At 40.8% G+C, this 27,053-nt stretch overlaps 1 protein-coding gene across 3 annotated transcripts in view; it reads right to left on the bottom strand.

Moving 5' to 3' along the window:
• The window catches only part of mcama (melanoma cell adhesion molecule a), a 54,536-nt gene extending 39,415 nt beyond the window's left edge, over positions 1-15,121 (bottom strand). The window contains exon 1 of one of the 3 annotated variants that reach the window (XM_039778306.1): positions 14,937-15,121. In XM_039778306.1, coding sequence (XP_039634240.1) covers positions 14,937-15,000 — 64 coding nt within the window. In that variant the 5' untranslated portion in view covers positions 15,001-15,121. Of the gene's footprint in view, positions 1-11,769; positions 11,806-14,936 lie in introns of those variants that run through there. The other 2 variants (XM_039778307.1, XM_039778308.1) reach the window with 2 other exon arrangements.
• Positions 15,122-27,053: the final 11,932 nt, after the last annotated feature.

Below are 27,053 nucleotides of genomic sequence, written 5' to 3'. Positions count from 1 at the left end.
AATAACATGGGCTGGGTATCGAGAAAATTGTGATGGGTATTTTTTTTATTTTCAAACCGAAATATAGTCCAACCAACAGAATGTAATCTTCAGATAAATCAATGTTACCAAGATTTGAAGTCCTACTTGTATTACAATGATACATAGAAACAGACTGGAGATATTCTAGACAAATTCCAAAGTCCGATCAACAGTTGCTGCTGGGTTTCACCAGCGTATTTTCTGCCTCTCTTAGTTCTCCTGAGGGACACTTAAACAAAGACATGAGCCCTCTAGGGAATCTGCAAAACAAATGCCCCGCAACCACAATCTGAACAACAGTAAAAGACAAAAATAATTAGGCCTGCACTATGAATCAGCTGAGGGGGAGAATCCCACACAAAGCATGAAATGCGAGTAAAATCTGGCCCGCTACCATTGCACTGATGGTTAAGCCTCAGGGGTTGGGATAACATTTACAGACACAAGACTCTGTAATCCTTCTCTGAGCATGATATCATACACAGACATCCAGTCCACTCCCTTCATTCAAAGTTTATTTTAAAAAGCACATAATGATGAGGGTTTTAACTAAAGGTTCATGCTAGAAAATCACTAAGAAAACCTGACAATGTGAAAGGTTGCAGCCATAACCAGCCAGATTGAGGCCAGTCGATTCAAACCTAAAGCTGGTTGCATAGTTGATAGTAATGAACAGACTAATCAGAAAAAAACACTGCCAGATGCACGCCATATCCATGCCATGGCACAGCCCATTAGCACAGGAGGCAAAAACCATGAAAGCTGCTCTGGTTAGCCCCCAGGTCGTCATGAATATTCATATGCACATGTACACGCATGAACACGGAGATATTTTTATGCCGTCAAAGTCGGGCTGGATCTAAACAGACTTCATTATAATGTGACAACAGATGTGAATGCAAGCTGATGTGACAGGAAACTGACTGGCGCAGTGCCAGACATCATGAGATATTGTCTAACAATGTGATGTGATGGTTAATGCATTCCACAAAATATAAGGTTTATTTTTAGTAGCCATGCCAGCAGTGCGGCTCTAAGGATGACAATTTCGGTAATTTATTGGATGGATTGCGATGAAATTTGGTGCAGATATTCATGGTCCCCAGATGAGGTTTCTGATCGGCCACCAGAGAAGGTACGTTTTTGTTGATAATGTACTGTAGCTTATCTGGCTGTCAAGAGGTCAGCTCAGAAACTAGACAATATAGACTAGACAAAATATTCTCAATTCTTTAAATTGTTAAAAAAGAATAAGGTTGGTGTTATTGTATGTATATGTATATATATATATATATATATATATATATATATATATATATATATATATATAAATAAAAAAAATTTTTTTCATTGGTTTTGTGGCAAATAAGAAAAGCACAGAATATTGTGTTTTATCCTTTAATGGTGGCTAATGATTTACAATAATATAATACATCCCTAATATCCTCATGTATGTTGGTTGATCATGTTAGACAAATTAAACAGCAAACTAATCATGTTTGAAGCTTCTGAATTAGTCTATTATTAGCCTACCCACACATTTCTTTGGCTCGGACATCAAACACTAGGATTGTGTCTCAGGTGTGTTTGGTTATAAACAATGTGAACTCTGAAACATAAGTAAGTTATTTTTGGTGGCTGTCATATTTGATTAACTTTCACCAACAGGCGTAACCTCTGTGCTCTTTGCTCCTTAAATGTCAGGAAAATGACAGACATTACCTGCAGTATTTACTATTTTGTTATCTTCGTCAAGTGTACTCATGATATCACTTTGTAACCTAATCCTGGCGATGAGCTGGATGCCACACTCAATGTATTTTTGCAGGCTCTTGTGACCGTCTGACACATTGGCTTGGCAGTTTGACAGAAACCTTAAAAGCTAAAGAAAGCAGAGGACTTGGCATTCCTCGGGACAATGACGTGGTTTTAGGGGAAGCCCCGAGCAAATACTGAAGACGACAAGTGGTGGCATCTGCATTGTTACAGGAAGAAACATATCTCATATCCATTACAAGAGAACATACTTAAAAGATACTAATGAAACCTCTAACCAATGACATAGTGCTGTGGTCACATTTCACAAACGCCTAAACGCCTCAGGATTTAAAGGGGAATCAGTGCTTTCCTCCCACCAGGGAGTAAAGAGAGTTCATTATGGACCCATCTACAGCAAGTTATAACTCAACAGCCTCCCTGATTAATGGGTAACTTTACTCTGAAGACGCTGTCCTCCAGGCAGAGTTATTCTGGTAATGATGTTTTGTTGAAACTTTTAACATAAATTAGGGCTGAAACGATTCCTAAAGTAATTTGATAACTAAAAATCCAATTCTTTGCATGGAAGCTTGGTTGTATCCATATAGCTATATACAGCCCACTGTGTTCTCGCACAGAGGATTATTACTTCTCAAATAATTTAACATACAGAGTTAAAGATTTAAAAAAACGCTCAATACGTCAGCGCTCGCAAAAAGGGGGAGAAAGCATCCAGTCTAATGTTATCCATCCAGTCCAAAGTTTGAAAATTATTTTAATTTCTGGTTAATCCAGCTCCATTTGGACCATGCTTGTCAAAATTCGAGAGAAACATTTGACGATTTTAGTTTATCATAGATAAATGAGTATAAGTAACAAGAAATTGCTGTAAAAAATAAATAAAGATATTTAGATATATGTGGGCCACAAACAAAGAAATAGTTAGACATTTTGGGAAATGTCAAGCTATTCCTTGATACCACTCTAGTGTCTGTATGGAAAATATGAAGCTTCGTTAAACAAAACGATATTTAACAGGTAATTAATGAGCTTTGGCGGGTCTGGCAGGCTGATTCTGTTACCTTTGGATAGAGCCAGGCTAGCCGTCTCCCCTGTTTCCAGTTTTTAAATTTAGCCAAGCGGCTGCTGGCGGTGGCTTCATATTTTCCGTACAGACATGACGATGGTATCGATCTTCTCATTTAACTTTTAGTAAGAAAGAGAATAAGCATAATTCCATGGTAACGTGCTATTCCTTTAACAACCAAATAAGGAGACTGTCATCAAAAACACATCATGTTTTTCAGCCTCCAAAATCCAGTATGGTGATCTGATCAGCTTTTATAAATGCCATGTAGAAGAAAAAAAAAAAAAAATCACCTTTAGATCCAAAAATGAAGTGTTCTGAAATCAAATTGGTTTTGTTTGGCATCAGGATCTCTTGTCTTTGCTGGTTTGGACACGTTGGAAGTACAGTCTTCCAGTTTCTAAGAAAATTTTAAAAAAAAAGTCTTTCCCTGTGGGTGGTATGGTATGGTATGCCAGCTGTATGTGCCAAAGCTTGATCAACCGACAGAAAGCCGACAAGATACAAAGATTCGGATCAATGCTCACAAAGATCATAGCGGTTTAAAATTAAACAGACCAAGGATGGTGAGCGCTATTGCTCCAGCAGCACATCACATGTATTAAGTTAATCCACTCTTTGTTTACATACTACTCTTTCCTGTGTGCTCCTGCTCTTTCAATCAGAACTGTTGACAACAACAAGAGCAAAGTAAATATTCCCAGGCAGGCTCTGTCCACTGCACTCAAAAAGAAAAAAAAAGGGGGCATGAGAGAGGTGTGTGAGGAGACACAGGATGGGGGGGGGGGGACACGGCTCAGAAAAGGCGGGAAGGTGGTGAAGACCATTGTGGTGTACAATTTCTCTGTAACGTGAGCCCCAGCTTGTTGCCCCCACAGCAGAATGTGCCCTGTCCGATGGATTGGGCGTCAGGTGTGTGCAGCTGCTGGTTAAGCTCTGTTTGCAGACCAAAGAGGGAGAGAAGTGGGAAAAGGAGGAAGGAAAGGCTTCTCAATGAAGGCGATACTGGAGGTTTTTTGTCTCTCCCTCTGGCACTGATGGGACTGATGCCAAGACTTGGATTTTGGCCCAAGAAAGTGCCATGTGTCCCACAGATGGGCCTTCTAAATATGAAGGGACGTCATGTACAGATGGCCATTTTCGCCTGTGCAGATTTTAGAGACAAATGGCCAAATCTGCTCAAGACTGAAATATTACTAATGAATGTCTTATTTTAAAACAACAAAAACAGGACTGTCTTATTTCATATACACGAACAGATCCCTAAATATATGCATGGTTTCACATATGCGTGCATTTAACTGTGGTATATTTAGCCTAAATAATGGGTGATAAAAGATGTTCACTTGGTGCTATTGCTATTTTCTAATTTTGTGGGGTTGGGGGGTTTTTTTTTTTTTTTTTTTTTTTTTTTGTTTTGGTGTTTTTTTGTGGTTTTTTTTTTTTAATTTTTTTTTTTTTTTGAGAAAAAAAAAAAGAAAAAAACAAAAAGGAGTGCTTTTTTATATAATTTATAGTGGGTGTTTTTAATAAAATTAAATTGGGGTGTTGGGGTGGAACCTTTCTAAATGGCCATGCCAGTTCTTCCCCTGCCAAAATGTAGCCTATATCATTTTATCTTTAGAGCATTATTTAACCCATTATTTAATAGTTGGTACCAATGGATTCCTTAGGTCTTCTAGTGTTATATGATATAGCCCAAACTAAATATAAAACACTCCTCTTATAAATGATCACTTACCAGATTGCTTCTTTGTTTAGATTATTTATTATTTTTTGGGGCATTTTTAGGCCTTTATTTTCACAGGACAGATGAAGACATGAAAGGGGAGAGAGAGAATGAAATGCAGCAAAGGGCTGCAGGTCGGAGTCTAACCCGCGTCCGCTGCGTCGAGGAGTAAACCTCTATATATGGGCGCCTGCTCTACCAACTGAGCTAAACCAACCACCTTTGTTTACATTTTTTACTGAGTAAAAAAAGTGTTTACTGAATAAGTAAAACTGGGTTATGGAACATAACATCTAGGCAAATCCCATACACCGGTACTGATACATGTGAACCGTAGGAGAGATTCTCATTCAACTAGGAAAACACTTCTCTATCACTGTGAAGTTTAAGGGACAATTTAAAAGGTGCTGTAGGTAGGATTGTGAAGATCCAGGAGTTAGCCAAAGAATTTGAATATCAACAACTTCTCAGTCCCTCCCCACTTTCAGGTATAGCCCAAAATGGTCTCTAAGCCCCTTCCCCCACAAGGGAGAATGAATGCGTGTGCATGAGCAATGATTGACATGCAGTTAGACACCCCCTCTGGCCCTGATTGGTGCATCTGAAGGGAGCTGTGGATTTTTGCCAATCGCACTACAGGCTGTATGTGGTGCCAGAGGGGATGGAATTTTTTTATTTTATTTTTTTATTACCTGCTTCATGTACTTTCTACTGAAACATAAGGTCAGTTTCAGCAAATATGACAGAAAGTTAGTTTTATAAGGCTTACCTACTGCATCTTTAAGCCACCAGGACAGACTGGTTGTCTACTTTACAAGCTGCAAGCTACAAGCTACAAGCTTACAAGTGTTCCTTTAAGTATAGACAGACCAACCGGGGCAAAAACATACCTCTACATTCATCATCTGCTTTTACAATATTGTATACGAATAATCAATGCAGTGCAAACAGTGCAACCAAATCCAAAAAAAGAAAAAAAAAAAAAAAAAAAAAAAAAAAAAAAAAAAAACACCCCAACCACAAAAAAAAAACCAAAAAAAAACCACCCCCCCCCCAAAACAAAAAAAAAAAAAAAAAAAAAAAAAAAAAAGAAATGTTGTTGTGTTCATAAAAAAAAAAAAAAAAAAAACAAAACCCCCCCCCCACCCCCCCCCCCCCCCTTTTTCTCCCCCCCCCCCCCCCCCCGCCCCCCCCCCCCCATTATTCCCCCCTTTTTTTTTTTTTTTTTTTTTTTTTTAAAAAACCCCCCCCACCCCCCCCCCCCCCACCCAGGGATCCAACTACAGAGGCAGCTGTTTGATATAAAATCCCTCTGAAACATCAACCATCCACTCAGTGCAAAGATACACTACACATGCAAGACAAGGCCCTTGAAAACCCTTCAATTTAGGCTTAAGGGAGGATGTCAGCTCTGCTCCTGCCAGCTAAAACAGCTACAGCTTTGATTTTCTACAACATGTCTTGTAGAATGCGGATCGGGATGCATTTTTCAGACAGAGAAGTAACAGAACCCGACCCGAGGCATTAAGATATTTATGTCCGAGCCCGACACAGTTAAAATCTCATTTGTTTTCCTCATACTAATGACACGTGTACGTTTGTTTGTGTGGAAAGCTTTTATTAAGCAACTGTAGGAAGGCATTCGGAAATGTCAACAGATGAGCGCATCAGCTCCACACGGGGCAACAAGCGCACGTTAACACAGGCGCGCACCTACATAATAAGCTGTTTAAAATGTTCAATGCCTTATCGCGCTGATGTGGTCGGGTATCCATCCTCTTAGGTCATGGATCGTCAGAGCAATCACAGGCTTTAAAACCAAAGACTGATACAACAAACACAAAACAACTATGATTTTATGAAATAGGTAGTTTTTGCCAGTTTCAGTCATTTTGCAGCAGCTCAGCAGACAGGTTGAGCAGATTTAAGAATATAAGCTTCCACTTTCTCAGAAACCAATGTCAGCTTTGAATCCTGTCGCTGTTTTATAACAAAATCAAGTCTGCTGTGTTCAATCTACCCTGTCTCCTTAAAAAAAAAAAAAAAAAAAAAAATCACAATATGCAACTATTAGCTTTTGTACATTTGTTTTGTAGGCAATACACTGTTGCTCGATTTACATTATTTTTAATCAACAGAACAGAGAAGCATTTTTTGTGCAATATCCACTAGGCAACTAAAGCATGAGGAATGTTTCAGAGTTGTGTTTGCCAAATCAAAGCCCTTGGTTATGGTTAGAGGAAGATGGTTAAGTGTTCAACAAGCAAACACTGACTTGCAGCCCAAGACTTGAAGCATCGACTTTTTCAGTATTTAACAAAAACACCATCTTTCCTTTTTCTTTTAATAGTCTAAAGCTAAGAAAACGTGGGACAAAGGATGCAAACCCTGGTCTCTAACATGAAGTCTGGTGCTTCCTTACCATGTAGACAAAAGCTCAAGCTTGAATAATCAGTAAAAGTAATGAAAAGAGTTAATTTCAATAGGATGTGCGGTGTTTGATTATTCACCGTGCCGCTGACATACATGTTCGTTGAATTAGCTTACATATGCTTAATGCTACAGCACGGCACCATTATAATGCCACAGAGATCAAACAGAGCACTCTCTTTAATGAAAACAATGAGCCAATACATTAGATTATATGGCTGTCATGCCTGGCTATCACTCAGACAAGTGCACTAATCCCACACGAACAACTGCAGCCAACAGCTGCACACTTCCTGCTACATCCAAACAAGCCCTGCAGCAGAGTGAAGGCATTCTCAGGCGTTCAGCCACGGAGACTTACGCAGGAGAGGTCAGGGAGACAAGCCATTATTTACACGAGGAGACTGACTCACTGGGATATCTTACAACTTATTTTTGGATACTTCACTACTTGCTATAAAAATGCATTTTTCTTATCTGGCTAATAATTAATGATATAATGATGTCTCAACACTCACAGCCAAACAAGAACTTTTCTTAAATAGAATGCATATAAATATAATATACTGTATAATCTGATCTCAGAATGAGTAAACAAGACTAAGAATCGGACCAAACATTTATAGCTTGACCGTTTCAAATGTTAATTTCGTTTACAGCACAGTTATATCTTGACATATTTATTTTCATATCAAAGTGTAGTTTCTTCTTCATGCAGTCTGACCTTGGTCAAAAACAATTTGAATATTTCAATTAACAGATTGGCAGTTTGAGTCATTTAATTAAATAAAATGTTCCATTCTCAATTTAATTCTCTCAAGTCGATATAAATCACAATGAATAATGAACTGAATTGCTTCCCAAAACATTTGTTTAAGAGCACTGTAGTCATAGTGAAACTGAAATATGACGTTTATGATGTTTATTCATGGTTTATTAATCTAACCCTCAAATACTCAAATGTAAAATAAAATACTGTTTCAGAGACCAAGCTTACATTTTCAAACTGCATGTTGTATTTGACCAACCGTGCAAAGATATTCAACTGATCAGTGTTGTGCCTGAACGCGTTCATTGAACGATAGTTCATGAACTTGTTCATATTTTGGGGCGAACGTGAACTGAACGTACCGTATTACTGCCTGATGAACGTTACTGTGAACTCCTTCATTCTGGTGTCTGTGAACGGCACGCTCTCTCAGTTTAACTTCGTTCAATAGGGCGCCAGATTTCTATAGAGCCTTCCAGGCGAAAACTCGGCTAAAACGCACCGTAAACAGGCCTTCATATGTAGCGGAAAAAACACCCAATCTGGCAACACCAGCCACCAGTGTCTCACCGCCGCATGAGTCATCAAAACAAAAAGCAGCGTGGAGGAGACGAAGCAGCAAGGAGGCTTCGTGTGATCATTTAAACGAGTTTTAGGACAAGGTCGGTGAGGATGGGAATAATCTTACATTTCGGTGCAAACTTTGCCCGCCAGCTTTCAAAAAGAAAATCTGCACTTCAGTCACATCCACAGCAAACCTGAAACGGCACGTTGAACTGATTGGATATGAAGATGAAATGACGCATAGTTTCAGTGTTAAAACTGATAAAATAATTGCTGTCTGTGGTTCTATATGGGCTGTGGCAATCATTTAAAAAAATTATAGCTCGCAGCAACATATGGAAAAAAAGAACTATGAACTAGTTCATTTTTGGATCTGTGAACTTAGTTCAAAATTTTGACATTTGTGAACTGAACTTTGAACTAGTTCATGTAGAAAGTGAACTTTCCCAACACTGCAACTGATGACATATGATGATGAAATCAGAAAAGCAGGAAATCATCACATTTAAGAGGCTGAAACAAGTAGAGTTGGGTATTGAACTCTGTACTTTCAAGGGTACCGACCAAATTACGTTGGTACTACTGAGTACCAATTCACGTGAAATCAAACTGTGACAAATTTCAGTACCTGGTTGAGAAAGTAACTTGGAGTATAAAGAGAAAGAGCGAGGCTATGTCATCCCTGCAGCTGAAGTCACAATTCAGGCACCGGCGAGCCAAAAAGCGGTCGCAAGTGTGGTTACACAATTTTCAGAAGTTGACACAGACAACACTCGCTGCAATATTTGTAATGTGAAATGCAAAGCTGGCCAGGGCAATGCGTCTTACCTGAGGAAACATTTGGTCGAACACAAAATATATGTTAAAGCTGAAGAGTGTACCGTGTTTTATAGCCTGCGATCCAAGCCCGCCTGTAGCCAGCGCTTCAGAAGTTGAACCCTCCGGACGACGAAACTTTAAGTGAGGCATTGACAACTTCATCGACATCTTCAGGTTATTAATTAGCTAGGTACATAAGTTGTTGTTGGAGAAAACTGGGCTTTTTCCACTGTCTTAGTTGACGTTAGCTTAGCCTTTTTACTAGCATAAGCCAACACTCAGCCACTTGCTGCGTCCAAAATTCATTCCAACATGCCATTTAGGACGCTAAAACAGTATGTGAGATTTTTTTGTATGTCTAAAATACTCTGTGCATGGAAATATTACAGTATGACCGCACTTTACTAAGTGTAAAGTACCGGAAAATGGTACCGTTGGGTACCGGTAACGAATTCCAGGTACAAAACCCAACCCTAGAAACAATACATAGTTTGGCCGTTTTGCTTGATGAATAACTTAAATGATTAATCCATTATCACAATTGTGGTAAATAATTTGCTGTCAATCATACAACCTCCATGCTGCTAAATACCAACGTCACAGCACTTAAATTGTGTATCGATTCTATCAAGAAAAACTCCACAGCGAAGTACTACACACACTGGACAAAAATTACCTTAAAACGACTGTCAGACGACAGTCAGAATCAGAAAGTTCTCTATCAAGAAGGAGTGAGTTGTCTCTCTTAAACCTCTTTCACACAAAGTTCCGGGTAAATTACCGGGATAAAGCGTGATTTATGGTTCTGCGGAGGCTCCACGCAGAGCTTTCACTGTAGCCTATGTAACTGGCCTGAAGTTTATACTTGTGCGTTGGTGTGTGTCGAGCCGGCATGTGTGTGTGTGGGCACGGCGTACATTTTACGCAGAAGTATAAATCACGCTTAACAGGGACCGCAATGCATAGACTGCATGTGTGAAAGGGCCTGAGGCTTCACTGAACAAAAGTGGTGAGCCAACCTCTAAAAAAGCTTGTGGTCATCCATCAAATAGCCCTGCTGAAATGTCTCCACATGAGAGACTCTGTGATTTAGTTTATGAGTGATGCCAAAGCTGTTTTAAATGGTGTCAGACCAAACACCATTAAAATGTCAACCTACCCCTATATCATCTCACAATCAGTCACTGCCTGAGGTAGCTGGCTAAATTCATCGGACAAAAAGGTACTTCAGTTTTCTTTTTTAAAGGTTCAGTAATTTCCTAATACAGCTGGGCACTGTGCTTTTTAGCAAACATTAATCAAACAGGAGGAAATAGTGTATTTGTTGGGGACTATTTTCAGCCTCGGATTAATCCACATTTGTTGCTCTAGTGAGTATTTGTCAGCAGGACGGTGTCTGTGGGATTGAGTTAAAATAAAGTACAATGTGTGTGTTTATGGTAATGAAGGAACATGTCACCCAGTGCAATAGTGTGGCTCATTGATGTTTTTTGGACTACAATGGAGCTCTATGGCACAGAGGAAGAAGATATATTGGGCTTTACACGGACGATACTTCTTAGTGGAATGCTGATTTGGGGATTTTCGTGGGTTTTACTGACAATAAGGAATGACATTGCACAATATCACCAAACTTTAAAAGTCAATGTGTCTCCAACATTATGATTTTGCAGCCAGCAGCATTTCAGCGAAACCCATGTCACCTATTGTTGGTGTGGCGGTATACAGACTTTTCTGATTGGGTAAGTCAACTTCAAATAAGAAATGAGGAAATAAAAGTTAAAAACACCACATCAATATTAAATTGCAGCAGAATTGCAGGTTTGAAGTGTAGTGTTTTTGTGCCATTACAAATGCAAATACAAATCTGCATTGTTCTTGTATCGGATTGTGAATCATGTATCTAGATAGTTATTGAATCGTTGAGGGTGGGATGCATATGCCTCGTTTTCCCAAACTGACTTTAAGAATCCCTCACCTCCTTGAAATGCACCGAAGGATAAAACCTTGGTTGGTTATAAAAATGTCACAATGACATGAACTAAGCAGGCACATGTCTACTTTCTGTTCTGTAAATGTCATGGTAAAAAGCCCTGCCACTGCCCTGATTTACTGCACAACCACACTGCCCGGACCACTTACCCATTTCTGTAACACAACATGTCCATCATACTGATGAACACTGGTCCGCGAGATCAATAAGGAGGTTGGTATACAATGCATCAGCCAAGCAACATGTTAGGGTTTCTTGTCTTACTCAGGATGGCTTTATTTCCATGCAGGAGAGATGCTTTTAGCCACAAATTGTATTCGAGTAAGTGCCCTCCAAGGCCCATTAGGGAGGAGGTCAGTTTTGACATAGCTCTTTAGAAGGGACGGGGTCTATCACTAACCAACAACCTAATCCAAAAACAGACAGATTTACTCCGTCTCCAGAGGAGGTAGAGGGGAGATGAGGATTAAATAGCGGTAACCCAATTAAGACAAGGCTGATGGAGTAAAAAAAACAGGGATTTAAGAGAAAAAGAGGTTTATGGTTAGGACAGAGTGAGTGTTGTCCTGTTGTGAGATGCAAGACGAAGAAAGGTTTACCTTCGGTCTGCAGGTAATCCATCAGCGAACATGATGTCTGCCTTCAAGAGAAGCGGTGGGGAAGAAACGGATTCACACAAGAATTCTTATCTTTTATTATTCTCAATCGATTCAAAGAATTCAAAAATGTATTTTTATACATCCAATGAATTCACTGTCAATTGGCTAATCTGTTATTTGACTAGGCTAATTGTTTCAGCTCCAATCAGTTGTTAGTATTACATGGCTAGCCTCAACCCTTAACCTTATGTTCCCTTCCCTGCCAATACATTTTAATAAACTACATTAAGAGTCTAAACAATATGTCGACGCAATGTTCCAGCTCCCCAACTGTGAAGATTTGCTGCTTTTCTTTGTGTTACATTATTCTAAACTCAATATTTTGGGATTTTGGGACTCTGGAGTCTCTTTCACACATTGTGGATTGGTAATTTACCAGATAACCTTTCCGGCACCGCAAGTGATTTTCACCATTCATACAGCACTACATTCAGGAACACTTCAATCTTGCGTTTTTTTCACACATGCTGGAGCAGATGGTGCAACATACAGTCCAGCAGATGGCGGTAATGCAACACTTATGGATGGCAACCGCCAAAAACCTTTCAAAAAAAATAAAAATAAAAAAAGAAAGATGGGGGCAAGGCCGGATATAATTTACGTGCACTGGGCGGGAGACGTTGGTTATCATTTTCAGGAAAATGGCGAGCGGGGAGCGTTTTTTGTCCGGTGCCAATGTTCTTGTAATGTATTAAATATTCAACAAGGTTGAGAGACAAGTTTTTTCGTGATCTACTTGAATCATAAACACTTATTCGATACATCATCAGCGGAGTCTTGTGAATGGGCCGTTCGCTCCTCATCTGATGGACTAGGGATGCTAATTTAGATTTTTTTTTTTTTCTGACCGATAGCTGACCCTTGTTAACCGCCCATTAACCGTTAACCGACAAGCAGGCAACTGAGTCCCAGTTCACCCGTCCAGGAGGCACGGACATACTTTCCGCATTCCACAGCCGGACAGCTGCGGAGTTGTTCCGGTCATGCAGCCACGATGTTGCGTGCACTGACGTGGACACATGCAGCCATTTTCCTGGAAACGCTTGTGCATCCACATTTTAAAAAAATAAGCAGAACTGTGTTTCACAATTAAAAACTAATCTTGGTTTAGTAAACCAAAGTTCATTGCTATAAACCAAAATTAAATACAGTTTAATGTGCTGTCGGGACTAGAGCTGCACAATTAATCGCAATTTTATCGAAATCGCAATATGAACTAGTGCAATATCCAAATCACAGGGGGGCGCAATATTTGTTAAAGGCAAAATATGTGTCAAACCATTCTAAAATAAAGTATTGTGGTGCTGCAGAGACATCCTCATCCTCCTCTTCTTCATCCTCTACCAATCTTTGTTTGGTACAGATCCATACAAAAATGATCATTCCCTCCAATATCCCTCCATGAATCTATATTATATATAATCTGTATTCCTTACCCAAACTTTTCATTGCTTGCTAGATAAAAAGTAAGGTTGGCCTGAAGCTAGTCCTTAACAAAACAACCGTCTTCTTGCCAAACCGGTATTTTGAGAGAAATGCAGCAGCAGCATCATACAACTGAAACTTGATTTTGCTCAATCCATCCCAAAAAGGTTGTCATTTTAAATGTTTAACCTCCTCAAGAGTAAGTTTAAAGTTAATATTGGATTACAGTTTAAATTTGAGGCTAAAGAATTCAATTCAATCTAAATTTAGAGTATAAACTAAACTGACATTAAAAGATTTTTATAATATTATTATTATGATAGTATTAAAAACGGTCAAAATTCTTATTGTAGGTTAATGTTTAAACTGTTCATTAACATCCCTAAGAGGGTTGTCCCTGCTGCAAGGATACTGCTTTCATTCACAACACAGTTTTCCTTGAAATGTTACTCGGTCTTGAGGTGGGAAATTGGCGGTACAGATTTCCCTGAGAATTATATATATATATATATATATATATATATATATATATATATATATATATATATATATATATATATATGAAATGTTCCAGATTTCAGGCACAGACTGCATGTGTGAAAGAGGACATGACCTTGGAATCTTGGAAAATATGGACATTTTGCACTATTGTAACCAATAATAAAAGAGGTAATCTTCAAATGAGTTAAGAAATTAATCTATACGCACAACGCCCTCATACTCTGCTTCTGACTGGCTAGTAGTCCTTACCTAGGTACTGCGCATGTGCAAAGATGGAACAGAAGTAAGATATCTCGCTATCTAAAACAGAGAGCTCAACAATACATTTTTTTTTAATCAAACCATGTAAACCTATTCTGATATAACCTCTACATACAGTTATGAACCTGAAAATGAGTATAATATGAGCGCTTAAAACTCCTTAAGGAAAACAATAGACACAATCTAAAAGTAAACTGACAGACTGTCAGTATCCCACTGCCCAGCCTCTTCCATCACACATTGCTACTATTGTCTAGTTTTAGCCGATGAATAACATCAAAAGAGACAAAAAGCATGTCCTGCTCTGAGAACTAGTTCGGTCCTGCGGTCTGAGGTTCTTTAGAGGTTTACAGCAGTCTTGTTAAACCTTTAATAACTTACCCAGACTCTGTCGCATGACAGTCTATGACACAAGCTTTTAAAATGTCGTCGCATGCCAACGTACGCTCAAACGTACGTAGCTTGAGTTGGTGGGTTAATTGGTCCGTTAATTACGCTGTAATTAATTGCACCTTTAAATATTTTACGACTCCGAGACGTTCAACAGAAAACTGACCAGAAATAAGGGCTGAGATGCGGGAATGGAGTGTCAAAGTAGTGGAAACCCACACACATTCAACATGCGCCTCTTTCACTATATGCAAATTAGCCTTCTAATTCACTGCCGAAGCGGTGACCAACTAATAAGCTAGCATAATTAACCAAAAGAAACACTGAATTCTGAAAGAAAAGCCGTGCTCTGGTAAGTTAACAAAACATATTGTGGAAATGTCAGAAACATTTCAGTAGGAGCATCCAAGAAAAGCCACACGTTGTATTCTCATTCAAACTCAACGGCGGTCCTCCTTCACTAACAACTTGTCTGCTTTTAAAAAATAAAAAAAAATGGCGTATTTAGCCTAATTGTAGTTTTAACTCACCGCTCCAGTTGAGGAGGCATATGTGAAGAAAGAGCGGTAGAAGTGTTCGGTGCATGCGAGCCATGTTCTTGGAAAAGCTGCTCGTCGTATCCACTCCGAAATAATGTGAAGTGGTGTGTAGCCGAGAAGTTGAAGCCAACAGCCCGGAGACTGAGGAGAGGCGGAGAAGGAGGGGAAGGAGGGGGCGGGGGGGGGGGCTCAATTAAAGTCTCAGTCTGGCGGGGTCCTCCTATTGTGGAGGCTTTATGTGTGTTTGGTTGAAGCAGCTTATCAGTGTTTACTTCTGCTGCAAACTCCTAATTCACACAGAGATTTTTTTTTTTTTTCCTTGGGTAGAAAGTCCTCAAGGTCAGGATACCAAGCCTATACCTTATCACTCGTGCACACCTTTTAGCCGAAATCACGAGTTGGCTGAATTCAGTTCAACCGGGACACTATTTGCATTTCCATTGTGATCCATAGTGATAAATCCATTGACACATGGTCCTGAATTTAATTTTGAAGTACTGCACTACATTTTGGGAAATAGCCTAGATGTATCTTACGCTTATAATGCTTTCTGGATTAGATTGATAGGTCATATCTACGGCCAGCAGGCGGTTAGCATAGCTTAGCAGTGGTGGAGGAAGTATTCTGATCATTTACTTAAAAAGGTGCCATTTATGTAATTCACAACATTAATATAGCAGCAAACCACTATTTGCCATGTAAAGATATAGCATCTTTCACACGGGCCGGGGCACGCAAGTGATCAATACAATCATTTTTAAAAATCTAAATTTGTCAAAATATTGATTTATTTAGTAAGTAGCCATGTAATAAAGGGGGATAATGTAGAGCGAGCGGGTCATTATTGCGATATTAAATTAAATTTGCAACTAGAAGAGCACTCAGGGAGTGCTGAACTCTGACTTTGAAGTCATGTCCTATCTCACAATGTTTTTGCAGTGTGAATATTTTCCAATCGAGAAGTCTTTTTTTAATTTTTTAGATTAATCCAACACCCCATACACGCAGCACAAATGCACAATGCCACAATGTTAATAAACTGGAAAAAAGTATTTGTTTATCGGCCCCATGACTTGGATCCCCTCCAAAATGTAAAAGGGTTTTTTCTTGGCCCATGCTACACCTTACCACCAAGTTTTGTGAAAATTGGGCCAGTTTTTGCATAACCCTGCTGACAGACAAACAAATGGAAAACCGTACCAGAAAGTGGCGTACAGTTAGTGACGCGCTTTGCATCACCCAGCTGTGGTTGGTCCGCCAGAGAGGGTAGGCGGAGCTGATGCAACAGACTGGCTCTTTTTAACATTCATTTTTTTTTTGTTGTGTGGGTGCCGTCCCCCCCCCCAATTCTCATTAGGGGCTGAGCCCCCCCTAAAGGTCTGATCCTAGAATCGCCCCTGGTGCAGAGTGAGTGTTGAGTAAAGTTTACATACGCTGGACTTCCTCCAGTAAAGTGAGCAGGCTTCTGCTGTTTCCATCACTGACTGTAAAGTCACCTGTGCCAACAGCTGCAGCAGAAAAGCTTCCTGGAGTCGGTCACCCAGCTGTCCAACCCCGTCACACATGAGCCTATGGACACAGCACAGGTATTAGACATGGAGACGGACATCTTGTGGCTTATAGAACACTTACAGCCTACTATAGGTTTACCAGAAGGAGCTTCCAAACATTAATGTATGTGGGGCACTCCTGTTGTGAAATTGTGACTGACCATTTTACAGTTTATCATTACTATGTAGGTAAAGCACCCACAACTTGAATCAATGTGGAATTCATTTAATGGAATCATAAAAGTGATTGTTATTGGGCATTAAATTATATGGACAGCTGTGATTGAAATGTTTGATAGAATGTTTAACATTTTACATTTCTACTTATTTGAAGGATTTTTTTTTTAGGTCTGAAGAGGATAAAGTACCCAGTATTTCTCCACAAAAAAGCAAAAATGAGAAAAAGTGAAGTAGATTTCATTGTGAGTTGATCCGTCAGCTTTTTTCAACTCAAAATAAACCTAATATGAGCTTCATACTGAAAGGAGGAGAGCAGCAGCTGCACACATGTGTAATAGGGTATCTTGAACTTCATATCAGGGAATATTTGGTTTGGATTTGAGCCAAATCCTCTCTCCACTCTAAAGAAAAACATCTCTCACATGAAATCTATGTACCCATCACACATGAGACGTGATTCTAACCAGGCTTCTCCAAAAAAACGGTTGGCCCACCATTCACTCCTTTGTTAAGGCCCCAATAACTCCGGTACTGAAGAATCTGATGAACAAAGCTCTCCAGAGTGGATGGTGTTGCAGAGCAGTAATCTAAGTTAGTAAAGTTTTATTTAAAAATTACTTTTTTAAAACACAGGTACAAAGTGCTATTTGTGAAATGAATTACAACATAAAACAGATCAAATCTAAAACAAACTGAAACATAATACAGGGATGGAGATCTATAAAAAGGCTTGCCTGTAGAGATGGGTTTTTAGAAGTGGCATAAAACGGTCTAAAGATCCATCAAATCTGACAGATTGGGGATCAGGGTTGGGTCTAAAACAGCAAAGGGGTGATCACTTTGTTTTGCAGTAGAGTGGGGGATGGATAACAGTGTGAGATTTGCGGGGCGCACTGGTTGAGAAGTAGAATGAGGAGATCAGAATGTACTGGGGGCAAGGTCATGCAGTGCCTCATGTGTAGTCAACAGGATATTGTAGTTTAATCTGAATTTTACAGGATGCCAGTGGAGGAATGCAAGAACAGTAATGTGGGATGGATGGTCATTCTAGTCAATAGCCTGGCAGATTTTAAACCAACTATAAAGGATAAATTTAAATGAACTGTATTTATATAGCACTTTTCTAGTCTTAACTACTCAAAGCACTTTAACATAGTACAGGAACCATTCACACACATTCATCCACTGTGGCTGAGGCTGCCATACAAGGTGCCACCTGCTCATCAGATAAACATTCACACACATTTACACTTCATTTACACTTCGCAGCATCGGGAGCAATTTGTTCTTACAATATTCGGGAGCAATTCATTGACAAGATTCAGATTTTTGCTGAAGAAAACAGGATTGGACGAGTTTAGTGGCACGATGGTCAAAAGTCACATTCTGGTCAAAGATGATAGCAAGATCATTAGCCCTAGATGTGAGTGAAATGGACCAATAAACTGATCAACTGCAGCGGCAAAGTTAACAGGTCAGATTAAAAGAATTTCGTTTTTTTCAGGGTTGAAGTGGAGGAAATTTAGAGACATCTTATCTTTGGTGGTGCTGAAGCAATCATGGAGGGAGGACAGTTGATTTAGGTTATTGGGTTTGGCAGAGAAATAAATCGGTGTATCTTCAGCGTAACAGTGATAGGACACATCATGAAAACAGCTTAGCCACTTTTCTCTAACCTTCTCCCTGTCTACACCTTCTGACTGAGACTTTGCTGTTCCTAAATCTCATTACAAAAGATTTGTTTTGCTTTTTTGCAGTTTTCCCATATTCCCTCTTTAATTAAGAGTGCCCGATTCTCCCTGCGCTGCAGTCATTTCACTGCTAACTCTACTGCTGTCCTGGGGAGGGTGTGGAGTGGACAGGCATGTGCTACATCCATGACAGATGGTACGGCCAGCCTCTTCCCCTCTTCACCTGCCACATACTGGAAAAAGGGAGCTTCACCAGGACAGCATAACATGCCGGAAATTGATGCTACGCCCCCCAAATCAGCCCCCCACCCTCTGTGCAGGCGCCCTGACAAACCATGCGGCTCTCATAACTCAACTTTGACTGGAAAGCTCCTGAACTTTGGGACCAGAAGATCAAGTCAATCTCCTCTTAAAATACCCTTTTCTGATCCATACCCTCCTTTTAAAATGTCTTAACTCCTCACACAGGGTTTTGAAATGCTACATGTAGCACTAAAGTCAGAAACAGTATTGGAGTCATAGTGATTGGGGGTGACGTGATATCGCAGTAAAAATCTATATTTGTCTCCCTGGCTCACACAAAGATCACTGGCCTTTGGAAATAAAAGTCTGTTTTATGTAGAGAGAGTGGAAACAAAGTCACACGCTTGTGTGAAAAAAGCTTTGAAGTGGGCAGAAATCCCAAACCCCATCTGAAATCCCTCTTTTCCCCTGTAATGGAGAGAAGAGGCAGAAAAAAGATGATTCCCTTCTGCCAAAGCTTTCTTCTACTGTACTTTAAAAGTCAGTGGTGGCTCTTTGTTAAATCCCTTCCCCTCACCTTTTTCTTGCTTCTTCTTCTCTCTCTTAATTCCAGCCATCTCTGGTGCTGTTGTGTGGGAAGGAAAGAAAGAAAGAAAGAAAGAAAGAAAGAAAGAAAGAAAGATTTAGATTAAAATGGTCAGACTCAATCAAACTCAGTTTTCTGTCAACTTACTGAGGTAACATTTTCACAAACAAATGAAATCTAAAATGTTACATTATGTTTCCCTGACTTTGTACTGATGCAGCAGCAAGTCAGCTCTGGGTGTTGTAGACCCAAATCTATATTTTTATTTACTTTTAATTACTTTCTGACATGCACGGATTAACCCGTTAGAGGACTCAAAGCTTTATTAGTATTTATTTCATGAAATTATTTGAATGATAAAACGATAATGGCAATGTTCTTTTGTATTACTAATGAAAGCAAACTAGCTGTTAACACATTTTAGACTGTAGATGACTTGACTTAAAGTTATAATCCTTAAGATTTTTATTAAATCAACCCCCGTTTTTGATCATATTTGTATTCAAAGTATTCAGTTAATACCTCACTGCATAGTAGTTTTTATTGTTAGTGACGGGAGGCACCAATCCTGGAAACACCCACTGACAGCCATACTTCATTAACAATGCATCTTCAAAAGCAAGACATGCTCTTTTTTTTAGGCATTTTTGACAGCAGATCAGTTTTAAATATTGCAGGGAGGAATAGAAAAAGAAGGACCAGACAGGGTGAGCTGTCAGATGACGAGCTGCAGGCAACAGCTCCACAGCAAAGGAAAAAAAAAAAATTTTTTACTTCTTACTTTATTAAAACAATGTGCGTTTGTTTGGCTGCCCTGTAAAACAGTTGCTCTTCGTTGTCTTAGTGACAACGTAGCTGCTCAATGAATCGTTGCGGCTCCCAGGACACTGGGATATGTAGTATTAAAACACACATGTTGTTACCACCAGTAACCACAGGTGTCCTGATAACTGGAATATTAAGGATTTTAATTTTAAATATTGTTACCTATCACTAGATAACAAGTATCTGCAGTACAGACTACACATATGTGTGTAGTATCCAGATCAAATACAGATCATGTAAGTATTTAAAAGGTCCAATGTGTATCTAGCGTTGAGATCATATATCGCAATCAACTCTCTCGCACCACGCAGTTCAAAGTACGTATTACAGCTATGGTAGCCTTCACGCTTCAAAAAGCCGGTCTCTTGCGCTTTTCAATATCCTTTTTTCTTTTTCTGGGCGAAGAAGAAGAAGACTCCTGTTCCTGATATTTGGATTTTGAATACGTGTGGTCCTCCATTATCCCTTCTTCAAACTTGCCGGGGCCGGGAAGCTACGATACCCGTTAGCAGCGTTAGCAGCACCTGTGAGTTTATCATGTGACAGCGAAAACGCGAAAGGCGGAGCAGTATGTCCTGTATGTCCCTTACCGGCTAACGTATTTCAAGATGGAGCATGGATATGGAGCGTCTACCCCAGTTCTCTTAATACATCCATGAGTTCATGCAAATGTAAAATTTCAAGCCAAAAGGAATACTTGATTGATGGTGGAGGTAAATATTCATACAAAAGGACAAGTTTGTGAACGGGCAACACAGATTTTGATAATGAACAACTAAACACGTTACACACTGGACCTTTAATAATTCCTCTGTACCTGGGAGACAAGGGAAAAGAAGTAGGACTACACCTAATCTTTAAGAGGTATTTCTATAAAGTTAGGGGACTTGTGGAAAACAGTTCAAATAGTAAAATTATCTAAATTGATGCAGCAGAGACATCCTGACTTTTAGTACCTTGTAGTGATCACGCTCCAGAAGCGCTGGTTCTGTCAGGCAGGCGAGTGCGAGGCAACAGGAAATAGACCCAAACATCCATGCAGACGTCAATAGTGCAGTGATTTGTTGAAGAAGTGAAGATTCATAAGCTTACATGCAGGCAGGTAGAGGTCTAAGTTCAGGTACAGATGGCTAAAAAGGAAGGCAGGAAGCAACAATCTGGCAAAGTGGAAACAGGTGAGCAGGGGAATAAGAGAAAGCCATGTGACTGGGACAGGTAGAAAAAGTCTGAGGGCATCTGGTGGATGGATTGAGAATGGCAATGCATGGGCCTGGGGGAAGTGAGAAATGGCTGGAGACAGGGGGCTCGTCTTATTTCTCTATTTTGTGCCTCCTCGTCTCCTCTTTCCTCCATCCTTTCTGACCCGGAAAGCTAGCTCACCATCTTAAGGGATGTCTCGATTCCTAAAAGCCGAGACACACCAACCAGACGGCCGACCGTCGACAGAGAAGCCAGTCGAAATGATCAGTTGGGTCCCCGAGGTCCAAAAAACTGCCTCGGAACACACTGAGGCGACACCGACTTGAGAAACGTAATACGTCTCCATAGCAGCAGGCGGCGCTACTCTGTATTGTTGCCCAAGAAATGAAAACCGGCAGCTGATTGGACGAACGCGTCACATGGGTTTGTTTTTTCTTTGGAAATTCAAAGCCAGACTGTGATGGCGGCTCGTTCAGAATACGATCTCATATTGTACTAAAATAGTTCACTGAAAAATGTTTCTGAAAACATTTTAAGCGAGAAATAGGCGGTGCAGTTGCTGAATCTGTCTTCATTTCAGCTCAACAAAGGTCAGTTTAAAAGATTTTCATCAGGTTTTGAGAGACTCTAGTCATGCTTATTCCGCTCGCCATTTCCAGGTGAGTCCCGACTGCCCTGCCGCCGACTGAACATGTCAGGTCGGCCAAAATGAAGGCAGACAGCCCCCCAGACTGACGACGGCACGGGACACACCGAACAGACTCGAGTCACTGACCTCGCCAGACTGTCCCGGCCCTATAATGCATCTCAAGGACAGAGGAGAAAGGAGGTTTGCCGGAAGGACTATGTGCAATAATGCACAGGTGTATCCTTTGTGGAAGTCTTTTCAGCACCTGTAACGTATGAAAGAGGTGTGACACACACAAAACCATGGCAGCAGTGCCACACGTATTATCATATTTAATTGGCGTCGCTTAAAAATGACGGCTCGAAAGCATGGATGTCTCATTTGGCTAAATACTGTACCTATTGGCTGCATCCCAGGTTCTTAAATTGCATCACCGACTCCTCCACTTGCCTCCCTTCCTTCCGTCTTAAGGCTCTGACACACCAACCTGACGACCAACCGTCGGCAGAAAAGCCAGTCGGACTGATTGGTCTCCCCGAGCTGGTCAAAAAAAGTGCCTCGGAACACACCAAAGCGACGCCGACTTGAGTGTACGCTCTGCGCGTGCGCGAGACGTAATACGTCTCCATAACAGCAGGCGCCGCTAATCTGTATTGTCGCCCAAAAAATTTAAACCGGCAGCTGATTGGACGAACATGTCACGTGGGTCTGGCTTCTCCCGAATTTCAAAGCCAGACGCCATAATGGCGGCTCGTTCGGAATACGATCTCGTATTTTAAGAAAATAGTTCATCAAAACGTGTTTCTGAAAACATTTAAAGCGAGAAATAGGCCATGCAGTTGCTGAATCTGTCTTCATTTCAGATCTACAAAGGTCAGTTTAAAAGATTTTCGTCAGATTTTGAGAGAGGTTCGTCCCGCTCATCCCGCTCGCCATTTCCGGTAATTGGTCATTGAGTCCGACTGCCCAATGGCCGATTCAACAAGTCAAATCGGCCCAAATGAACGCTGACGGCTCCTCCGACTGACGACGGCACGGAACACACCAAACAGACTCGGGTCACCGACCTCGCCAGACTGTCCGATGGCCCATAATCGGGTTGGTGTGTCAGCGCCTTTAGTCTGTCCCACCGAGGAAGCATGGGAGAGACGCGAGGAAATCATGCGAGTTAAGAGTAAAGGAGGAAATGTGTTTTTAGAGGGATGAAACATGAATTCGTTAGCTGGATGGGCGGAGTTAGCAACAGCTTTCAACTGCACGGCTTCCGGGAAGGCTGTTCTCGTATATCCTCGCTCATGGCTCCTCAGAGATCTGTCTTCGCTCCTCGCTCCTCAGGGCAGGAATAAGAGCTTTGAGATGGCCGACCACAATGACTTCCATTTCTAGTGAGGAGCGAGGAAATATCAAATAAGCGACCCATTGTGACAGGATCCTACACTGATAAAATTTCATAGTGTGTATTTACAGTATTAGCTGCTCCCCACTTGACCTTTATGTTTACAATCAAGTGCCCATTTAATATTATTACCATTGTTTCAAATCTTGAAATAATGCTGACAGTGACTTTTGACCACTGCGGCTGTGTATACAGAGTTACATCTAACACAAGTCTTTCCCAAAACACTCCTCAGGGTAGGATTTCATGTTTATGGGGCGTATCATTACATGTCATTTAGCTGACACTTTTTATCCCAAGCGACTTACAATAGCTTTGCATGTCAGGATTGGTTGATGTATCGCAGTGGGGGAATTGAACTCAGATCTCCCACACTAAAGGCATGTGTCATATCCACTGCGCTATCACCACCCGTACCATACGGAGATGTAATTATAGTGGCTTTGAGCTGTACAAAGTACAAAGTATAAAATAAATGAAAACTGTGCTCTTATACAGGCCAACATAGGGGTGATCATCCATCCTGGTAAAAATAAACCTTTAAAGTAGTCACAGGACACTGTACTCATGCTCATCATCATCTTCATGATCCATGTCTCTGGAGCCTGAAGCCCACACACACCGGCTGCTCTGCTCACACAGATTGGGGGCAGAGTGTTTCACCACAGGGATGCCAGACGAAGTCAAGGACCAATGGTTTGAACAGACTCTGTCAGAGGAAGGGGTGGGAATGTAAGAAAGGACGCCATTCACCCCCAAAAAAAAGAAGAAAAATGCCAGAGGGTTCAAGGAGCATTGCTCCCCTATTTCAGAAACAGGATTTTAATAACTTGTTTATGCTGACCAAGGAAAAAAAGATTTATGTCCGTGTCTTAAAGAAAATTACAGCAATCACACTAACAAGCCTCCAAATGGGAAGAGGATTGCTCTGCCAGAAGCTACATCATTGGACAGATTCTTGTGTGTATTAAGTACTTTTACTGCTTGACACTGAAAATAGATTTGCACAAAAAAAAAGGGGCTGCATTTGTCCACTTTTGACGTTTTTCCACTGCATGGTAGGGCTCGACAAAAGTTGTTTGTGGATAGTACCTGGTACTGTTTTTAGTACCAGATTGGTCGAGGTTCCAAGCGAGCTGAGCCGATACTACAAGGTGGAGTTAAAACACTGCAGACCACTGATTGGTCAGAGAGAATTATCAGTAGCAACACGGGACATCCTGTACAAACCTGCCATTTTTAAATAGGCAAGCTACTGTCGGCCGCAATTCTTTTATTCACTCGACCCAGATTTAAAAAAATTGCAACCAACAAAACCATGCTGTATGCTACTGTTGTGAATACGTTTAATTATATTCTAAAACTCCGAACAAAGCCTCTCGTAACACTGTTTTTCTTCCTGAAGATTTATCTGCGTGGACCTACCAATCGTCTCCTATGGAGCCTCTCTCTTATCGATCTACTCTAACGTCATCTAAGTAGATGGAGCGATTGTTAGAAAATGTATATATCCTTCAGTGTCTCATTAAACCTTTAGAACAGGGACTCTATAATAATAATAATAATAAATTGAATTTATATAGCGCTTTTCATGAGGTTTTTTAACATTAATATGCATTCCCCCAGCCTGCCTATGGTCCCCCAGTGGCTAGAAATGGTGATAGGTGTAAACCGAGCCCTGGGTATCCTGCTCTGCCTTTGAGAAAATGAAAGCTCAGATGGGCCGATCTGGAATCTTCTCCTTATGAGGTCATAAGGAGCAAGGTTACCTCCCCTTTCTCTGCTTTGCCCGCCCAGAGAATTTGGCCCACCCATGAGAGAGAGAGACATCATGGCTTGCAAACAAGCATAGCATGGCAGTTGGTCAACGCCACACCCCCCCCCTCTACCTTGCCCCCCCTCTCTCCTCCTCAATAGCTACAGACACAGAAATGGCACATCCTAAGGAAAGTTCATTGTGGGACTGGCTCTAGTGGCTGTAATTCTGCACCAAGGCTGAATTTCGGGAAAGAGACTTCAGATACAGTATTAGGGGACCACTAAGGTCTATATAAAAGAGACTTCAGATACAGTATTAGGGGACCACTAAGGTCTATATAAAAGAGACTTCAGATACAGTATTAGGGGACCACTAAGGTCTATATAAAAGAGACTTCAGATACAGTATTAGGGGACCACTAAGGTCTATAGAAAAGCATCTAAAAAGCAGCATGTCACAGGATGATTTATAAAATCATGGCAACAATTAGTAGGCTATTTTAATTGCTTAGCATTCTATGCAAAAAGGTATAAAGGCTTTAGGCGCTACACTTTATTGTAGGCCCAGTTTATTATGCAACTTCTTTTTTTTTTACAATATATGTAGTAGGGGGTCCCTGCCCTCTCTTTCAGTAAGGGGTCCGTGGCTTAAAAAACGTTGAAGACCCCTGCTTTAGAACATCGTGAACTGAACCCTGCTTCGTGTCATTTTGTTCTCTGAGTGCTCGCCACTGCTTTCAGAATCAACTCAGGTCAAGCCAGTAGGTGATAGGATTCGATCCACAAAACCATTGTGATCAGATTGTTTCATAACAGCTACGTACACTACGCCGTACACTACGCCATACAATTGGCAAAGTGCAGATGTTCCTCTGTTTGGTTGCTCATGAATAGAAAACGATTCAGCCAATGTTGTGTGAAAGATGATGTCACGGCAGTTTTCCTTTCAGGTGAGATTCCCGTCTACACTGAGGAGGAGCTATCCGCAGTGGAAAACAAAACTGAGGAAAGTACCTGTTACCAAAAAAGTGAACTGCGTCATCCAGAGCAGAGCCATACCATACATTGGAGTTGTAGCTCCATGAGTTTCAAGCATGGGAGAATTAAGAGAGCTGGAGACAATGCAGTGAGTAAGCATGCTGCCCCATTTTGCGGCAGTGGCCAACTGCAGTACAGCAACAACAAAAAATCCTAAAGTATTTTACCCATCAGTGGAAATCCTTCATGTCTTGCTGCAGTTTGAGGGCATCTTAAGATGCAGTGATTAGGCCAGTGTAATATACAAACTTGAGGCGAGCTCTAGCTCACCCAGTAGAGTGTGTGCACCCAATGTAGGCTGGGTCCTTGGCAGCAGCCGGGGTTTGAATCCGACCCGTGGCCCTTTGTTGCATGTCGTCCCCCTCTCTCTCCCCTCTCCTGTCTTCAACTTATCAATTAAAGGCCATAAAACCCCCCAAAAAGAATATGCAGATTACCGTGCCGAGAGTTAAAAAGTGTACTTGCTGCATCCTCATCGCTCTCACCGCAGTATCAACAGGGCAATTAAAACTTTTTGATTAAACCCCCTCTTATCAGGCCCCCAATGTTTTGCTGAGGCCACATTTCCAAATCGTGCAGGCAAAGCTCATCTTGTAGCACCACAATGCATCACCCAGGAAGAGTGTAAACGTTTGGCCAGACACAGAAGAAGAGAACAGAGATAAAATCTGCCTGGCTGAGCCTTCGATTACACAGTATATTACCATGACTCTTATGTTTACTGCTGTAGTGATTATAGCCAAGTGGAAAGATCCTGTGATGTGGTGGGCTCATCACTGTTACATTATATTTGTAATGCTGGAAAAAAGACATGAAATTAAAAGGAAAACCCAATTCAACTTATTTTACAGTGACCACATGCAATGAGTTATTCCCTTCAGAAAAGCCAATGGGACGTGTATTTCTTTGCTTTTTCACTGTTTGTTTTGTGCTGCATTATATACGTGTTTATCCCGCAGCCGAAACTGCACAGCAAAGAGAAACAAGAATATATTATAGACACTATTAACTTT

This window comes from Perca fluviatilis, chromosome 16 (assembly GCF_010015445.1).
Source record: "Perca fluviatilis chromosome 16, GENO_Pfluv_1.0, whole genome shotgun sequence".
NCBI classification, from domain to species: domain Eukaryota; kingdom Metazoa; phylum Chordata; class Actinopteri; order Perciformes; family Percidae; genus Perca; species Perca fluviatilis.
The sequence above is the reverse complement of the archived record's forward strand: the minus strand, read 5'-3'. Positions and strand labels throughout refer to the sequence as shown.